The sequence below is a fragment of the Leopardus geoffroyi genome, chromosome A1 (genome assembly GCF_018350155.1).
Source record: "Leopardus geoffroyi isolate Oge1 chromosome A1, O.geoffroyi_Oge1_pat1.0, whole genome shotgun sequence".
NCBI lineage: Eukaryota > Metazoa > Chordata > Mammalia > Carnivora > Felidae > Leopardus > Leopardus geoffroyi.
In genome coordinates, this window is record NC_059326.1 from 136,400,510 (window position 1) to 136,417,192 (window position 16,683).

The 16,683-nt window shown below is 42.6% G+C and overlaps 1 protein-coding gene and 1 pseudogene across 1 annotated transcript; one reads left to right on the forward strand and one right to left on the reverse strand.

The window, feature by feature from the left end:
- Positions 1–10,399: 10,399 nt before the first annotated feature.
- Positions 10,400–10,989, reverse strand: LOC123580985 (annotated as a pseudogene).
- A 2,594-nt stretch (positions 10,990–13,583) lies between these two features.
- Positions 13,584–16,261, forward strand: CARTPT (CART prepropeptide). Its single transcript, XM_045446583.1, has 3 exons — positions 13,584–14,114; positions 14,563–14,646; positions 15,735–16,261. Exons 1-3 carry the CDS (start codon positions 13,956–13,958, stop codon positions 15,840–15,842), a joined length of 351 nt encoding a protein of 116 aa, XP_045302539.1. The 5' UTR covers positions 13,584–13,955; the 3' UTR covers positions 15,843–16,261.
- Positions 16,262–16,683: the final 422 nt, after the last annotated feature.

The window sequence follows — 16,683 nt, forward strand, 5'->3', positions numbered from 1 at the left end:
CCTCTCAGGGTTTGGGTCACTCATCTTGGTTATAGACATATTCCTGGGCCCTCCTGGAAACTGGAGTCTGTCAGTTAAATACATATACATATAAATGATGATGCAGGCCAGACTGACAGGAGGCCAGTGTTTACCAGGACAGGCAGTCATGCTCTGCAGATGTGCTTTCTTTCTTCAGTTTTGCTAGCTTATCCCAGAGGGAAAGAGATGCCCAGGTCATCTGAGTGCTCAGTGTAGGAAATGCTCTGAGTGGAAGCCAAGGCTGCTGCCTTGTGTACTTTCAAAGAATTCCATTTTAAATCAGTTGTTAAAATTTTAAAATCAGGAAGTTTCATATAAAAATCCAAATTTCTAGGACCCCCTGGGAGGCTCAGTCGGTTAAACATCTGACTTCGACTCAGGTCATGATCTCACAGTTTGTGAGTTTGAGCCCCTGTCGTGCTCTGTGTGGACAGCTCAGAGCCTGGAGCCTGCTTTGGATTCTGTCTCTCTCTCTCTGCCCTCCCCACTCACACTCTGTCTCTCTCTCTCGAAAGTAAATAAACATTAAAAAATTAAAAAAAAATTGAAATTTCTATCTCCTCTTGAAAAACTAAGGGGCGCCTGGGTGGCTCAGTTGGTTAAGCGTCCAACTTTGGCTCAGGTCATAATCTCATGGCCCGTGAGTTCAAGCCCCGCATTGGGCTCTGTGCTGACAGCTCAGAGCCTGTGGAGCCTGCTTTGGATTCTGTGTCTCCCTCTCTCTCTCTCTGCCTGTCCCCTGCTCATGCTTGGTCTCTCTCTCTCCTTCAAAAATAAACAAACATTTAAAAAACCCTATAAGGTCTACCACTCTCTGTTGCTTTGTGCCTGGCCCTCTTTGGGCCTTACCTTACTTGTTGTCCCCCATAGACACCTAGATTTACAATCCGTAAACTGGAACAGAGCAACTGATCCAAATGCCCAGTTCAGTGAATTAGGCACCAGAAGGGCCATACTGATCATTGAGAGTGAGATACCTCCATCTTATACCTGGGGAGCTTTTAAAGCACCCTTGCCTGGGCACCACCCAGGCCAATTGAATCAGAATCTCTGATGGTGGATATTGTTTGAAAAGCTCACAAGGTGGCCTAATTAATTTTCAGCCCAGTTCAGAAACTCTTTTTAGGGTTTCCACATAAATAACACTCGTACCTTGGGTCTCTGCCAGAGAAATGGGCTTAGGAAGTCTGGAATGCAAGATTGGTTTTCACTTATCTCCCAGCACCTTTTGGGCAGCCCATTCACTTATCTTGATTTACTCATATGTAACTGAGCCTTTAGGACATTTATGTCCATGCCTCTAGAGTTTGGATGTGTTTTTACAAAATCCTGGAGAAAGAATAGACGAGAAAGAAAGAATTATTTCAGAGTTTCCCTTTGAAATGCTTGGACATCAAGACTATCATATGGCAAATATTAAGGAAACAGGTAATGGCATTTTGAAGCTACTTGCTCTTTTTTGTGTGCCTGTGCTTTGGAAAAAAAAAAAACAATGATAAAAAAAAAGTACAACAAACTTGACAGGTTCCTTTGAAGACTTTTTCATCCCCCGAGGAAACATTTCATTAGCAAGCCCTGGGAGAGATTGGTCTCTGTGGGTATCTGACGGCTGCCATGGGCAAAGCTATAGTTGTAGTCCATTCCAACCTCTCCCCCCACCCCTAGCAAAAGCTGTGTCCATCAGCGATGCCTTTATCCAGGGCTACCCTGGTCATCAGTGCAAATGGCAGAAAATGACATTTGCATCTGGGCAAAAAGCATCATAAATGCTAATAGCTGTGGCTTGTCAGGGTCTCTCCTAGTCAGTGAAGCGTGGTGGGTTTGTATCTGCATAGGGTGAGATCTTTGCTCTTCCCCTAGCCAAAGTGCCCTTAAAGCCTTGTTTGATTTTCTCGGAGAAGATCTCCAATGGGATGTATGGGAGGACCTCAGTCCAGAGTTCACAGTCTGTGTAATGAAACAGAGTTTCAGTCACAATGGGAAAATCAAACCTTGTACTTGGAAACACAGCCTGACATTTTTGCAGCTTCCAATACAAAATGACTTGGTTTGTCAGGGAACCATGGGGATCTTGAACTTTAGGGAATATCCTTTTATAATTGAAAATTTTCTAGATTTTAGTTTCTCTTTCTCTTTTTCCCCCTCTTTTCTCACCTCCTCTTCTAAAACAATGATAAAATTAACAAAGTAAAATGGAAGGACTAGCAAATAAGAAAATACTGGGTTTTCAGATAATTTGGGTTCCACTTCCTTCCCACTTGCTTGTGGACCCTGATCCAGTTACTTAAATGATCAGTTTTATCACCTACAAAATGGGGAATACATCCCCCTGTCCCATTATCCTGTCCAAGGTGGATAAAAGTGAGTCTTTCATTAAGGTTTAATTACTATTAAGCTTACTATTTTGGGGGCTTATCTCTGCACGTCAAGTATTCTTGGAAAGGCCCTTGGGGCGTGCTCATAAGACTTTAATTGAGGGGACAGTGGAGATCTCTGTTGAACTGAGCATGACTGGACTTCATCTTTCCATCCTGGCTCACCTGTCAAGCTGTTTGTGTTTTATGAGAGAGGGTATTAACATCCTGAAAAGACCTGGCCTTGGAGTTCTTTGTTGGGCATCCTATGCACCCTGAAACCTCAACAGATGATGCAAAGAGCCCCTTAGCAGTGCTTCTTAACCAGGGGGTTATATCAGAAACACTTGGGGAAACTTTTTCAAGCTAGCTGAGCTCCAGTGCCCTCCTCCACAGATATTCTGCTACCTCAGGTTTTGGGGGTATAATATAAGCATATGTAGCTTGGCAAACAAAAATTTCTAGTTGATTCTGATACTTCTTCCTCAGGTTGGGTACCACTTCTCTAAGGATAAATTAAAGGGTCTGTCTGGCTTCACCTCTGATGCACGATATTCCAGAGATAGCCTGTTTGGAAAATGTCTTTCACCTGATGAGTTGAGATTGAAGACAGAGGAGTAGGGGCATCAGTATTTCTGCATGATGCCTCAGGGTTCCCCTGAAGAAGACTCAGCATGGCTATTTCCTTGCCAAGAACAGTTTTGCCTTCTTTTCCACCCAAACAATTCTACCCTTCAGGCCTAGCTCATATTATGACCCACCTTTTTTATTGCCCCCAGCCTAACAAGCTTGTCTTTCTGCACTTTTAATTCACTCACTATCTGGATGATTTATGTGACAATTCAATTAGCAACTGATGGCCTAGCTTCTGTTTCACTTGAATGCAATTTGTCTTGTATTGCTATTTAATTTTTCTCTTATCACTGTCGAGCAGAAATAGCAATGATCTCAATTTTCATTCTGGCTTTACTTCTAACTGCATAGCCTAGGCAAGATATTTAACCTTTCTGGGCTTCAGAGCCCATTATAAAGATTCTCTTTCTTATCTCACCACTCAAGCTTAGATTCTTGAACAATTCTTGTTCATTTACTTTTATTTTTGTTGACAATCATTGTGATAGACACTTTCTAATATGGTTCCCATTAATCCCTGACTCCTGATATTCACTTCCTGCCTGTTAGTGTGGGAAGGACCCAGTGAATAGAATATGGCACAAATGATGAGATGTCACTTCTCTGGCTTCTTGCCAACAACCACTGAGTTATCTTGGAAGTGGATCTTGCTTCAGTTGAACTTTGAGATGACTGCTGCCCCCGTCAACACCTTATGATTATAGCCTTGCACTGACCCTCAAAGAGATGATTTAGCTAAGCCATGTCTGGATTCTTGACCCACAGAAATAGTGAGATAATAAAGACATGTTGTCTTTAGCCACTAAATGTTATGCAGCATAGATGACTGGTCCTATCTATGAGATGAGTTGATGGGTATGGTAATCTATCTACCTGAGTTGGCCTGGGTAAGCTAAATTATGCTGCAGTAACCAATGACCCCAAAAGCTCAGTGGCTTACATCTGCAAAGTTTATTCCTTACTCACACTGTATGTCTACTGAAGGCTGGTAGCTGTGTTCAACATTTTCTTCCCTCCAGAACTCTCCATAACAGGCTGACAGAGCTACCTCTATCTGGAACATTGCCAATCAGCATGGAAGGGGAAAGAGAGCAGTGCAAAGTATGCTTTGGTTTTTAAAGTTTCCACATGAAAACAATTCCTCATACTTCTGCCTGTATCTCATTGGCCAAAGCAAGTCACATGATGTTGAAAAGGCTATGCTTTTGGTGGAGTCCAAAGTATAGTCCTTCCTGGAGGACTAAGTATTTGTGAATCATAACACAGTGTAACACATAAGATCGCATAGTGTTTCAGAGGGAGCGGGAGCCACGGATAGCCACGATGTTTGTCACAGCCTCAGATGAATGGGCATAGAGGCCTTGGGGCCTGTAAGAAAGGAGAATATGATTGAAGATCTGTGTTTTCTAGAGAAGGGTTGAAAATTAACGGAGTATTGGGCACTGAGGAAAATTGAGGTGTTTTTTTTTTTTTAAGTATTCCCATAATCATTATTATCTCCACAAGGTCCCCCTAAAACAGTGAATACTCTATGGCAAATGCAGCTTTAAGACATCCCCCAGTCTGCACACCTCTTCTGATTGGATTGCCTTTCCTAAGATCTTTAAACTTCTTTTGTATAGAAATAGAAGAGCTTCATTTGTCGATAATCCCATTCATAAAGTTAAACTGGATTTCCAAACAGCTGTCTTCCTGCAGTCAGTTGTTAGGAGAGGAAAACTTGACAGATGACCTTGAGCAAGTCTGCCATTCTCTGGGCTTCACTCTTCTCAAAGTTCCACTCTAATCTCACCTTCCAGTGTAATAACCACAGTCCGTGTGGGCTTTCCGAAAATATTAGGGGAGCTTAAGAAATGATTGCTAGCCCATCCATCTCAGAGACCTTGTGAGGCTGGCTTTACAGAGAAAGTTTGATGGGAAGTGCAGAGATCTGAATGTCAATATATCGAGCTTGCAGAGCAGGAGAAGCTGGGCCTGACTTAGCTGGTAATCCAAGCCAACATGATGGATCTATCGTTAAAACCAGAACCAGATTAAACTACTTCTGATGCACAGTAGAGAAATGTCAGGGCCAGAGATCACCTGAAAAATAAAGGAGAGACTCACTGAGGATCCTTCTTCCTATAAAATATACTTTTGCCCTCAGGCCCTGCCTCTTTGGATCATGCCAGATGTTATTGTTTTTCTCCTGGGGTTATAGTTTATGTCAAAAGGAATAGATTTCACTTTAGTGATTTCTCAAGGAGGCATAAAGTCCCAGAATCATGATTGTAAAAGTGACCTTAAATGCCATCTAAGCCAAGCCCTGCCCAGCACAGGAGTCACTTCTTCATGTCTGTGATCTGGGACTGTTGATCAGAAACAGGTTTTAAATTTCCCAAGATTCTTTAGGATTTGATCCTATCCCAGTTTTCTTTCCATATTGCACCATAGGAAGTATGTGGGAAAAGCCCTGAAGAAGTCTATAACAAGGATGTGGAAGCAATACCCTTCCTTGTTAAAAAAATATAACTTATTGTCAAATTAGCTAACATATAGTGTATACAGTGTGCTCTTGGCTTCGGGAGTAGATTCCCATGATTCATTGCTTACATGCAACATCCAGTGCTCATCCCAAAAAGTGCCCTCCTCCATGCCCATCACACATTTTCCCCACTCCCCCCCCCAAATCAAACCTCAGGTTGTTTTCTATATTTAAGAGTCTCTTATGGTTTGCTTCCCTCTCTGTTTAAAACTGTTTTTCCCCTGCCTTCCCCCATAGTCTTCTGTTAAGTTTCTCAAATTCCACGTATGAGTGAAAACATATGATATGTCTTTCTCTGCCTGACTTATTTCACTTAACATAATACCCTCCAGTTCCATCTACCTTGCTGAAAATGGCAGGATTTCATTCTTTCTCATTGCCAAGTAGTATTCCATTGTATATATAAACCACATCTTTATCCATTCATCAATGGATGGACATTTAGGCCCTTTTCATAATTTGGCTATTGTTGAAAGTGCTGCTATAAACATTGGGGTACATGTGCCCCTATGAATCAGCACTTCTGTATCCTTTGGATAAATTCCTAGTAGTGCTATTTCTGGGTCATAAGGTAATTCTATTTTTAATTTTTTGAGGAACCTCCACACTGTTTTCCAGAGCGGCTGCACCATGCATTCCTACCAACAGTGCAAGAGGGTTTCTGCACATCCTCTCCAACATCTGGTTTCCTGAGTTGTTAATTTTAGCCACTCTGACTGGTGTGAGATGGTATCTCAGTGAGATTTTGATTTGTATTTCCCTGATGATGAGTGATGTTGAGCATCTTTTCATGTGTCTGTTGGCCATCTGGATATCTTCTTCTTTGGAAAAGTATCTATTCATGTCTTCTGCCCATTTCTTCACTGGGTTATTTGTTTTTCAGGTGTTGAGTTTGGTAAGTTCTCTATAGATTTTGGATACTAACGCTTTATCCGATAAGTCATTTGCAGTTATCTCCTCCCATTCCATCGGTTGTCTTTTAGTTTTGTTGATTGTTTCCTTTGCAGTGCAGAAACTTTTTATCTTGATGAGGTCCCAATAGTTCGTTTTTGCTTTTAATTTCCTTGCCTTCAGAGACGTGTTGAGTAAGAAGTTTCTGTGGCTGAGGTCAAAGAGGTTGTTGTCTGTTTTTTACTCTAGGGTTTTGATGGTTTTCTGTCTTACGTTTAGGTCTTTGATCCATTTTGTGTTTATTTTTATGGCAATACCCTTCCTCTTAGTGACAGACCAAATTTTGCACTTGGCAAAAAATCTACCATTTTGCAACTAAAATGCCCTTAATTGTTGGAGGAAATGTTGAGAGAGGCCAGAGCTTGTATCCCAGAAATCCTACTCTGAAACTGACTACCTGTGAAACAAATTTCCCCCTCTCTGGCATACTTTTTTCTTAATATGAGGGTGATAATGGTGTTTCTAAATAGTAAATTGGCAGTGCTTTTAAACTGCTTGATGAATTTATACTGTAATAAGTGTGTAATTGTTTGTATGGTCACCTAGTTAGTGTCTAAATATTATCTTTCATTTCATAGCACCTAACTTTCTCCTTCTCACCTGTGTATCGAGCACCATGTTAAATACTGGGAATACCAAGAGTATTTGAGGGTTTTTTTTTTTTTTTTTTTGTCTAGCAAGTGAGATAGACATATGATAACATAATATAATGCATGTTGGGTGTTTTAATAAGTATTGTTTAAAGATTTATGGAAACAAATGTAAGGTGAACCTGTTGGTATGATTGCTAATGGATGAGGAAGGTGTCAGATAAGACAGGTCTTGAAACATGAGCTGTTTAGATGTTCACAGCCTGGGAAAGACATTCCAGGCATAGAGAAGGGCATGGACAAAGGCAGAGGTATGAACATACAGACATGTATGGTAGTTTGTTCTAAGCACATGTTAACACTGCACTTCTTAGTCTCTTTTACGTTGGTGGAGCCATGTGACTAGTTCAGGCTAATGAGTTACAAACAAGTTAAACAGCACTTCTGGGCCACAGCTGTTAATAGATTGTTCAAGATTACCCAGAGCTCTTCTTCCCCCGACTGCTCACCGCCCCCCCCGCCCCCCCCCCCCCCCCCCCCCCCCCCCCGAACACAACCAGCAATGTCAGACATGGTGGCTGTTTGGTCATTATGGGTCCCTGAGACCATGATGAACATAGCACTTCATTAAACCCGATGCAGATGTGAGATGAGTGAGAAGTATATCTCTTTTTTTGTCATATCACTAAGATTTGGGAGGTGTTTGTTATAACAGCATAACCTAGTGTATTCCTCTCATTTAGTGCAAAGGTAAGAAATAAGTGTGGTGTATCTGCCAAATAAAATATAAGATGCCTGATAGAACTGGTTGGAAGTGGAGGAAAAGGAGATTGGAAATATGGGCGAAGATCAAACTATGACACCATGCTGAGAAGTTAATTTAAAAGTATAGGCAATGAAAAGCCATTGAGGGATTCAAATTACTCTCTATTAGGTCATATAGTTCATCTCTTCGGGCATCCCAGTCTATTGTTTTAGTTCTAATCCTACACTTCTTACAAGTTTAGGAGTTCTGAATCCAGAAAAATTAGAGGAGAAGATGGGATACCTCTGGCATAGGGAGTGTAGGTTAGGTGTGCCGTTCTTTCTGTTGCACTCCAGGTGTGTGGTGCAAAAGAAACCTGAGAAAGGTTTCTTTGTCCTGGAACAAGTATCCTTTCATTATTGATACCTCCCTATATCTGACACGGGCTACTTCTCTTAGACTAGACCTCTTAGGTAACAAAGCTTGCTTTTAGTGTTAGTATTTAAAAAATGGAAACCTTTGGGTTCATCTATGCTTCTTGTTCATTTTGGATACAAATTTAGAATGATCTATTGCTACTCTTAATTTCCTTTTTCTGCTCTACTGTTCCTTTCCAGTGCTGTTTCCCCATATTTTACATTCTCTATGTATCCTACCCTCCAACATCCCAGATCATTCAGTTTCCCCAGATGTCCTTGACTCCATGACTATGTGTACATTGCCTATTTACCCCCAAGGCCCCAGAGTGGGATGTTAGTTATTGTGGAAATTCTACACACCCTCTTAAGACCCAGAAATTCCTATGCTATTTTTTTTTCATGAAACTTCCCCTCTCTAGTGGGAATTGATCTCTGAGTTCTTGGGGCTTTCCTTTCTCTAGTAGGACCCTCACCTCAATGAGATGTTACATTATGGGTATTTATGGATATGATCAGACCCAGAGATCAAGGGCAAGAATTGTTCTTGTTTAGTCCTCATAGTGTACTTAGCAGTGCTGTGAACATATTGAACATTGGTATTTAAAAAAAATTGGTAGCCTTGTAAACCATAAGAGACTATTAAAAACTGAGAATAAACTGAGGGTTGATGGGGGGTGAGAGGGAGGGGAAAGTGGGTGATGGGCATTGAGGAGGGCACCTGTTGGGATGAGCACTGGGTATTGTATGGAAACCAATTTGACAATAAATTTCATATTAGAAAGTAAGAAAAATAAAAAAAATAAAAAATTGGAAGCCTTGAAATTGACAGTTTTTAAATTGAAATCTTTGAAAAAATAATGAAAAGCTTTGTCTTATTTCTCTACTTTATTCCTTCTGAGGCTGTCTCTAAAATACATAGTCTTTCATATGTCTCCAGCACCTCCCAGTTTAGCATCAACTCCAAGTGTGCTTCATTTGCAGATTGTTTTCTTCTATATAGTGATAAAGATGTTTCATTAGAACAGAATGACATCAGTTCCTTTGGAAGGCTTTGGATTGAAAGTCAGTAAATACAAGATGAATGTCAATGGAAACTCATTTCTCTTCTGGAGATAGGGAAGGTGGGGGAGCAGATAATGTAGAAGTGAAAAGTGTGCCACCCATGAGATTATAAATGTGTACCAAAGAGAATAGAGTGATGTTTAACCTGGAGGAAAGTGCAGTGAACATAAGTAAAGAGAAACACTTTTAAATACAAATATCTAAGAGGTCAGTGAAACTGAGGATTTTTTTAATTCCAATATAATTAATATACAGTTTTATATTAGTTTCAGAGGTCCAGTGTAGTGATTCAACAACTCTATACATCACTCAATGTTTATCGTGATAAGTGTACTTTCATTGCCCTTCACCTATTTTATGTACCCCACCCACTCACCTCCCTTTGTTCTCTGTAGTTAACAGTCTGTTTTGGGGTTTGTCTCTTTTTTCCTTCCCCCCCTTAAATTCCACATATGAGTGAAATCATACAGTATTTGGCTTTCTCTGACTGACCTATTTCACCTAGGTTTATACTCTCTAGACCCACCTATGTTGTTCCAAATGACAAGAACTTATTCTTTTTTTATGGCTGAGTGTGTGTATCACATCTTCTTTAACCGTTCATCTATTTTTTTTAAGTTTATTTATTTTGAGAGAGAGAAAGCAAGCAAGAGAAAGCAAGGAGGGGCAGAGAGAGAGAGAGAGACAGAGAGAGACACACAGAGAGAGAGAATTCCAAGCAGGCTCCACATTGTCAGTGCAGAGCCTGACATGGGACTTGATCCCACAAACCATGAGATGGCAACCTGAGCCAAAATCAAGAGTCGAATGCCCAACCAATTGAACCACCCAGGTGCTCTTCCATTCATCTATTGATAGACACTTGGGCTTTTTCATAATTTGGCTATTGTAAATAATGCTGCAATAAACATAGGGGTGCTTGTATCTTTTTGAATTAATGTTTTTGTATTCTTTGTGTAAATACCCGGTAGTGGAATTACTGGATCATATAGTAGTTCTATTTTTAATTTTTTTGGGGGGGCAGATAAGGGTTTGCTTTATTGAATAATTGACCTGTGTAATTGCTGAGGCCACTGTATACAGACAAAAGAGAGGAAGCTTTATTTCTTTGTCTCTTGCTCCTTGGACAGAGTCTGATGATTTCCTCCTTCTTGGCTTGGAGGTGCTCTTCACAGACTTTGTGTGCTTCCTTGGTCCTTGATCTGTGGACCTTTTTCAGCAGAAGCCTTTTCAGCAGAAGCTTTTTGAGAGCCTTGTCTGCCTTCAGCTTGTGGATGTGTTCCATGAGAATCCGCCTGTTTTTGAACAGGTTGCCCTTGACTTTCAGGTACAGGCTATGACACATGTGGCAGTCAGTCTTCTCAGAGTCATGGTGTCTGCTGAGCAACTGGTACAGAATTCTCATTCTCCTCATCCAGGTCACCTTCTCAGGCATTCGAGCCTTGGCAGTACTTTTTCTCTTACTGATGCCCATATGCCTACCTTTCTGGCAGGCCACCGTGTTTTTCTGGTACTGATCCTGGGAATGGACAGTACAGGCTTCTGGATGACCAGCCCATCCTTGATCATTTTCTGGATGTACTGATGGGGGTTGGCACTGGTGATTTCCTTAGACTCATTGGGGTCCAACGAGGCCTTTTTTGCCACAGTGGAGGACCTTGGAGGCACGCCTCTTTTGAAGCCTGAACATACTTATGGCTGCCACCGTGGCAGTAAAAGGAAAGTATTTTTAACTTTTTGAGGAGCCTCCCTATTGTGTTCTACAGTGGCTGCACCAGTTTGCATTCCCACAGCAAGAGGCTTCCTTTTTCTCCACATTCTTCCCCACACTTGTTGTTTCCTGTGTTTTTGATTTTAGCCATTCTGGCAGGTGTGAGGTGGTATCTCATTGTGGTTTTGATTTGTGTTTCCCTGGTGATTAGTAATGTTGAGCATCTTTTCATGCATTTGTTGGTGATCTGTGTTTCTTCTTTGGAGAAATGTCTGTTCATGTCTTCTCATTTTTAAATTGGGTTCTTTGTTTTTTGGGCATTGAATTGTATCAGTTCTTTCCGTATTTTGGATACTAACCCTTTATCAGATATGTCATTTATAAATATCTTCTCCTATTCATTAGACTGTCTTTTAGTTTTATTGATTATTTCCTTCACTGTGAAGAATTTTTTATTTTGATGGAGTTCCAATGTTTATTTTTGCTTTTGTTTTCCTGGCCCAAACTGAGGAAGTTTACTGTTGAACAAGACTTGTTTGGCAGAAGGATGGAAAGGGGGTTAATGGATAACAAAGTAGTTTGGTATTTGAGCAATATGACAGTCCAAAAGGCCAAGTGTTATTCTGGGCCATACTGGAAAAGAAATTATTCAAAATTTGAAGGAGGGAGTGAGAGAGAAATAGGAAGCCTGCTTTATCTTAGGATGAGTGGTTAAGAGAGGTTTGTCCATAGTAAATCAGTAAATTGTGTCTGTCCACAACATGAGAGAAATTACTGCATTGGGAATATCCCCATCTTTGCAGAAGGATGGACTAAAACCTTACTTTCTTTCTGAAATTTAGAATACCTTCATTACTGGAGATCCCTTTCGCAATGAGTGCCAATATGTCTCTGTAAGGTTTAAACAGTAAAATGTGCTGTCACTGAAGTTTTATTGTGTAGGATCTAAAGGTATGTTTAAGAGGCAGACCTGGGGTAGGTATTAGATTAATTTTCAAGTTAGATTTATCCCAAAGAAAAATACTTTGATGCTGTTGATGTGTGTGCTACTCATCAGGAGAGATAGTATTTCTTGAATTGCTTCCCAGGGTGCATTTGAGTAGCAATTAAATACTTGATAAATGAAATAACAGACACATATTTTGTATTAATTATCCCAGTGACCCACATCACATGGCAAGCAATAAATCTGTGGGAGCATAAATTGGTGGATACTTTAGATTGGCTGGTCAAGGACATTTAAACCTAGATTTAAATTACAAGAAGTATTCGACTATTTAGAAACACAGGAAGACCTTTCCAGGTAAGGTAAGGGCAAAAGCTTCAAAATGGGAATGAGCTTGACCTGTTAGAGGACCACAGAGAAGGCCACTGGGCCTGGAGTGGAGGGGCCTGGAGCAGAGTGGTAGGACATGAAATTGGAGAGAGGTACAGATCATGTAGTACTTTGTAAGTCAGGATGAGGAATTTAGATTCAGTGCTTAGTAAGATGGGAAGCCATCAGTGCATATTAAGGGTAAAAACACTCTGCCTGGTTGTCAGTTATGGATTAGAGGAAGGCAAGAGAAGATGGGGTGGAGTTGGAGGAAGGCAAGATGTAGGTTGGGGCAATTGTCCAGAACTGGGGTGGTAGTAATGGGGTTGGAGAAAAGTGAATGGGGTTAGGAGCAGTTGAAAGAAAGATGACGTGGTGAAAGAACCCAGGTGGTCAGGCAGGGTTAGGCCTGCCTGAGTGATAAGCCTCTAGGTCTAAGTAGGGAAAACATCACCTCTCCTACAGAAACTTTGATTTGTATTCAGGCCATAAGGACCCCCCACCTTTTAAAAACCAGTCTTCCCAGGTCACTAAGGACCTGGCTCATCATTGACTTCTGATCTCTAGAGATATTTCCATAATCAGGGAGTTGCATTTTTCATCCCCTTTGCTTTCTTTCTAGACAGGCTTCTTAGATATCACAAGTGGGTAGTAGGTAAGAGGGGTTATGAGGATGGTGAGTTTGCCCAAAGGAAAAACTGAGTACTGCACACAACCACTTACCTGGGTAGCCTCATAGTTTAAAAGAAAGAGTCAGGGAGGCTTAGTGCTTATTGTGTTAAGGGCCAGGGATTTTACATACCTATTCTTATTCCTCCTTTTGATAACTTTGTAAGGTGCATTTTTAAATTCCAGTTGTATGAAAGAGAGAGAGAGAGAGAAAGAGAGAGGCTCAGATAGATTCTTTATTTTGCCTAAAGTCACACAGCTTGTAAGCAGCGGAGCCAGGACCAGAATCAGAATGGGGCTCTCTCTGTACCCTCCATACTGCCCCTGAATTGAGGTTAGTCTGTCTTCCTTCTTTTCTCATTACCACGTAGATTCTGTGAACTCATCCTGGGGAAGGCCATGATTTCTCTTTGTTATATGTACTATGTTTGCCTCCCCTACCTGGCATCAGTGTCTAGTAAAATGCTCAGCAAACATGCCTGCATGGAGGCAACACCTCCTGCTTGCTGCCACAGGCTGGGGTGAGAGGCGAAGCAGGGCTGGTGAGGTGAATTGCTTTGCCACTGCTGCTAGGGATGGGGAGCGACTCTACAGCCTGTGCCTTGCCTCCAAGGCATTTTCCATTTCCTGGCCCCCTCCTCCTCCCCATCCCTCAGCTTTCGCCCCTCCGCCCCTCCATTTCAGCTCTGGCCCCTAGGGGAGCGTCCCTTGCCGCGGGGCTGACAGCACTTAGGGGTGCGGGGTCCCTGTTGTCTGTGCGCACAGCTTCGTTCACGGGTGCCTGGTGTCCAGCAGGCATTGATGTCAGGCGGTGGCGGAGCGCTGCCTACAGACGGTTGACCTGGACCCTCCTCCACACTCACTTCCTTCGTCGCCCCCTCCCTCTTCCCTGTACTCGGGCTCTGGCTCTCTATAAAAGGCGGGAGCGTGGGGTGCCACAGCAGCGCCGAGTTTCAGCACCATGGAGAGCCCCCGTCTCTGGCCGCTGACCGTCTTGGGTGCCGCCCTGCTTTTTCTGCTACCGCTGTTGGGTGCCCGTGCCCAGGAGGATGCTGAGCTCCAGCCTCGAGCCCTGGACATCTACTCTGCCGTGGAGGATACCTCCCATGAGAAGGAGCTGGTGGGTATCTCCCGGATCTCCCTTGGTTGCCCCCCAAGTCCCTCTGTACACGCGTTCGTCCTCCCTCCCTCCCTCCCCTACTTCCCAGAGTCCGGGTGCGCGGGGATGAGCGCGGAGATGAGCGCAAAGGCAGCGCTCCCGCTGCTGCCATTTGAAAATCGTCTGGAGCCCCACTGCCTGCGGGCAGTTTATAGAGCGAATCCCTTGTCCCGGGCCCTTGGAGCAACAGGAGCCTCAGCAGCTAAGGGACTTGCGGTCAGTACAAGAGACCGTGCTCGCTAAGTTACTATCCCTGCACCTTCCCTTTCTGTCCTTGGAGTCCCGCGGCGGAGGGTGTGTGTGGTTCTGGGGCTCCTTGTAACTAGGACTGGAGGGGAAGTGAGCACCCGAGCTGGGCTTGCAGCCAAGGCGGCAACTTCGGCTCCGGGGTGGGGGCGGTGTGTTGCAGATCGAAGCGCTACAGGAAGTCCTGAAGAAGCTCAAGACTAAAAGTATTCCGATCTATGAGAAGAAGTATGGCCAAGTCCCCATGGTAAGGCTTTGGGGTTCCCCTTCCCCATGTTTTTCCAGGAGGAAATATACCACCTTGAGTCTTATAGGTGACCTTTTCCCCAGGATGTGGTAACTATCAGTTTGTTCTCTATAGTTAACATTCTGTTTTGGGGTTTGTCTCTTTTTTCTTTGTTTGTTTTGTTTCTTAAATTCCACATATGAGTGAAATCATACAGTATTTGGCTTTCTCTGACTGCCCTATTTCATTTAGCTTTATACTCTCTAGATCCATCTAGGTTTGCAGGTAATGGGTTTGCAGAAGTCTGTAGGCTTCCCTTTGTTTTACATCCCCAAACGTGGTCCTTGGTCTCTAAGGCCATTTCAGAAGACCCAATAGCTTGTGCCAGGAATCAGCTCTTGGGTGTCTGTATGGAAAGGAGCATTTCTTCAAGATGAGTTTTTTTTTTTTTTTCAACTCATGAAGAATTCTCTGACTTGGAAGAGCCCTTAAATCTACTCAGATCTTGTTCCTCCAATTTTCTTCTTGCCTTCTGGAGCACTGCCAATTTTTTTGATCTATGTTTTAAGGTCAAAATTCTTGATTCCCGGATCGTCACTTTCCTTGAGGGAACACACACATGCACGTGTTCGTTCTCTCTCTCTCTGTCTCTGTCTCTGTCTCTCTCTCTCTCTCTCTCTCTCTCTCTCACACACACACACACACACACACGCACACACACACACACACACACACCTTCCTTGGGATGAGGAGGCTGAAAGCAGGGAGTAGAGACTGTGAGAAATAGGTCTATTGTTGATTTCTTACAAAAATGTCTGATTTTCTTTCTTTTGGATAAACTATCAAAGGAGCCAGAAAATGTGGCCCCCCACCCAAAAAACGGTGAAATAAAGTAGGAAGGGTTCGATAATTTCCTTTTATGTTCTCTCACTGACATTATAAGCACAAGGCTCTCTGTGTTTCAGGCCTGACTATACTTGGACCTCTGGGGATGGTGATAGGTTCCACCTATCCCTCCCAGGAGTCGGAAATTGTGTTGATGGGGAGATGCGGCCATTGGGAGCCTGGGTTTGCATATGTGGGAAGACTGCACCTTGTGTTGTTCGCAGTGCCACGCTGGGGAGCGGTGCGCAGTGCGAAAAGGAGCACGGATTGGGAAGCTTTGCGACTGTCCCCGAGGAACCACCTGCAATTCCTTCCTCTTGAAGTGCTTATGAGGCTTCCACCCTCCTCCATAAATCCCCACTGCCTCTGCCTCCCTTGAGAGGACCACACTTTCATCCCCGGAGTTCGGCTTTAGCAACAAAGTTTGCGTTTCCCTCTGAGAGTTAAAGGGGCTCTTGTCCTGCTGTTCCCAAATAAAAGAATACATTAAATGTTACTGTGTGAAGGATAACGCCTTGTACGGTGTTGATACATGTGCCAAGTATTCTTATTCATCTGACAAACTCTTACCCATCTTTGTGTAGAGAAGGGCAACTTTGCTTTGAAAACTGTATTTTTGTATGTGGTGTGGCAGGATGAACATTAGATTTAGTTAATCTTGGTAGGTGACATCACAACCTGGAAAATAGTCCCAAATGACACAAATTGCAGCATGTACAATTATACATAATAAAGTGTTTTTAATAATTGCTCTTACTGCATCATTGTTTCTATGTTGTAAGTAATGTAAGTGAGAATGGTGGAATTAATCTTGCTGTTGTTTTCAAAGAGATGGATTTTAGAAATAGCAGTCTATTGGGAGAATAGCACCTTGGCTCCAAGGAGTTTTGATCATTAATTGGGAGTTTGCCACACAAACTTTGGTGTACTCTCTTTTTGTTTGATTGCACTGGTGTGTGTGGGAGGGGTGGGGTGGTGGTGATGGTGGTGTTGGTGTTGGTGTGTGTGTGTGTGTGTGTGTGTTTGTGTTAATTGGAGATGGTTGGGATTGAGCTGATGTGACATTGTTTATTAAAACCTTTAGTAGACTCCTTAATTTTCACATAAGACGAATAAAAGATCAATCGTTTCAGACTTTAGCCTCATTAAATGCAGTTTGAAAAATTGGGACTT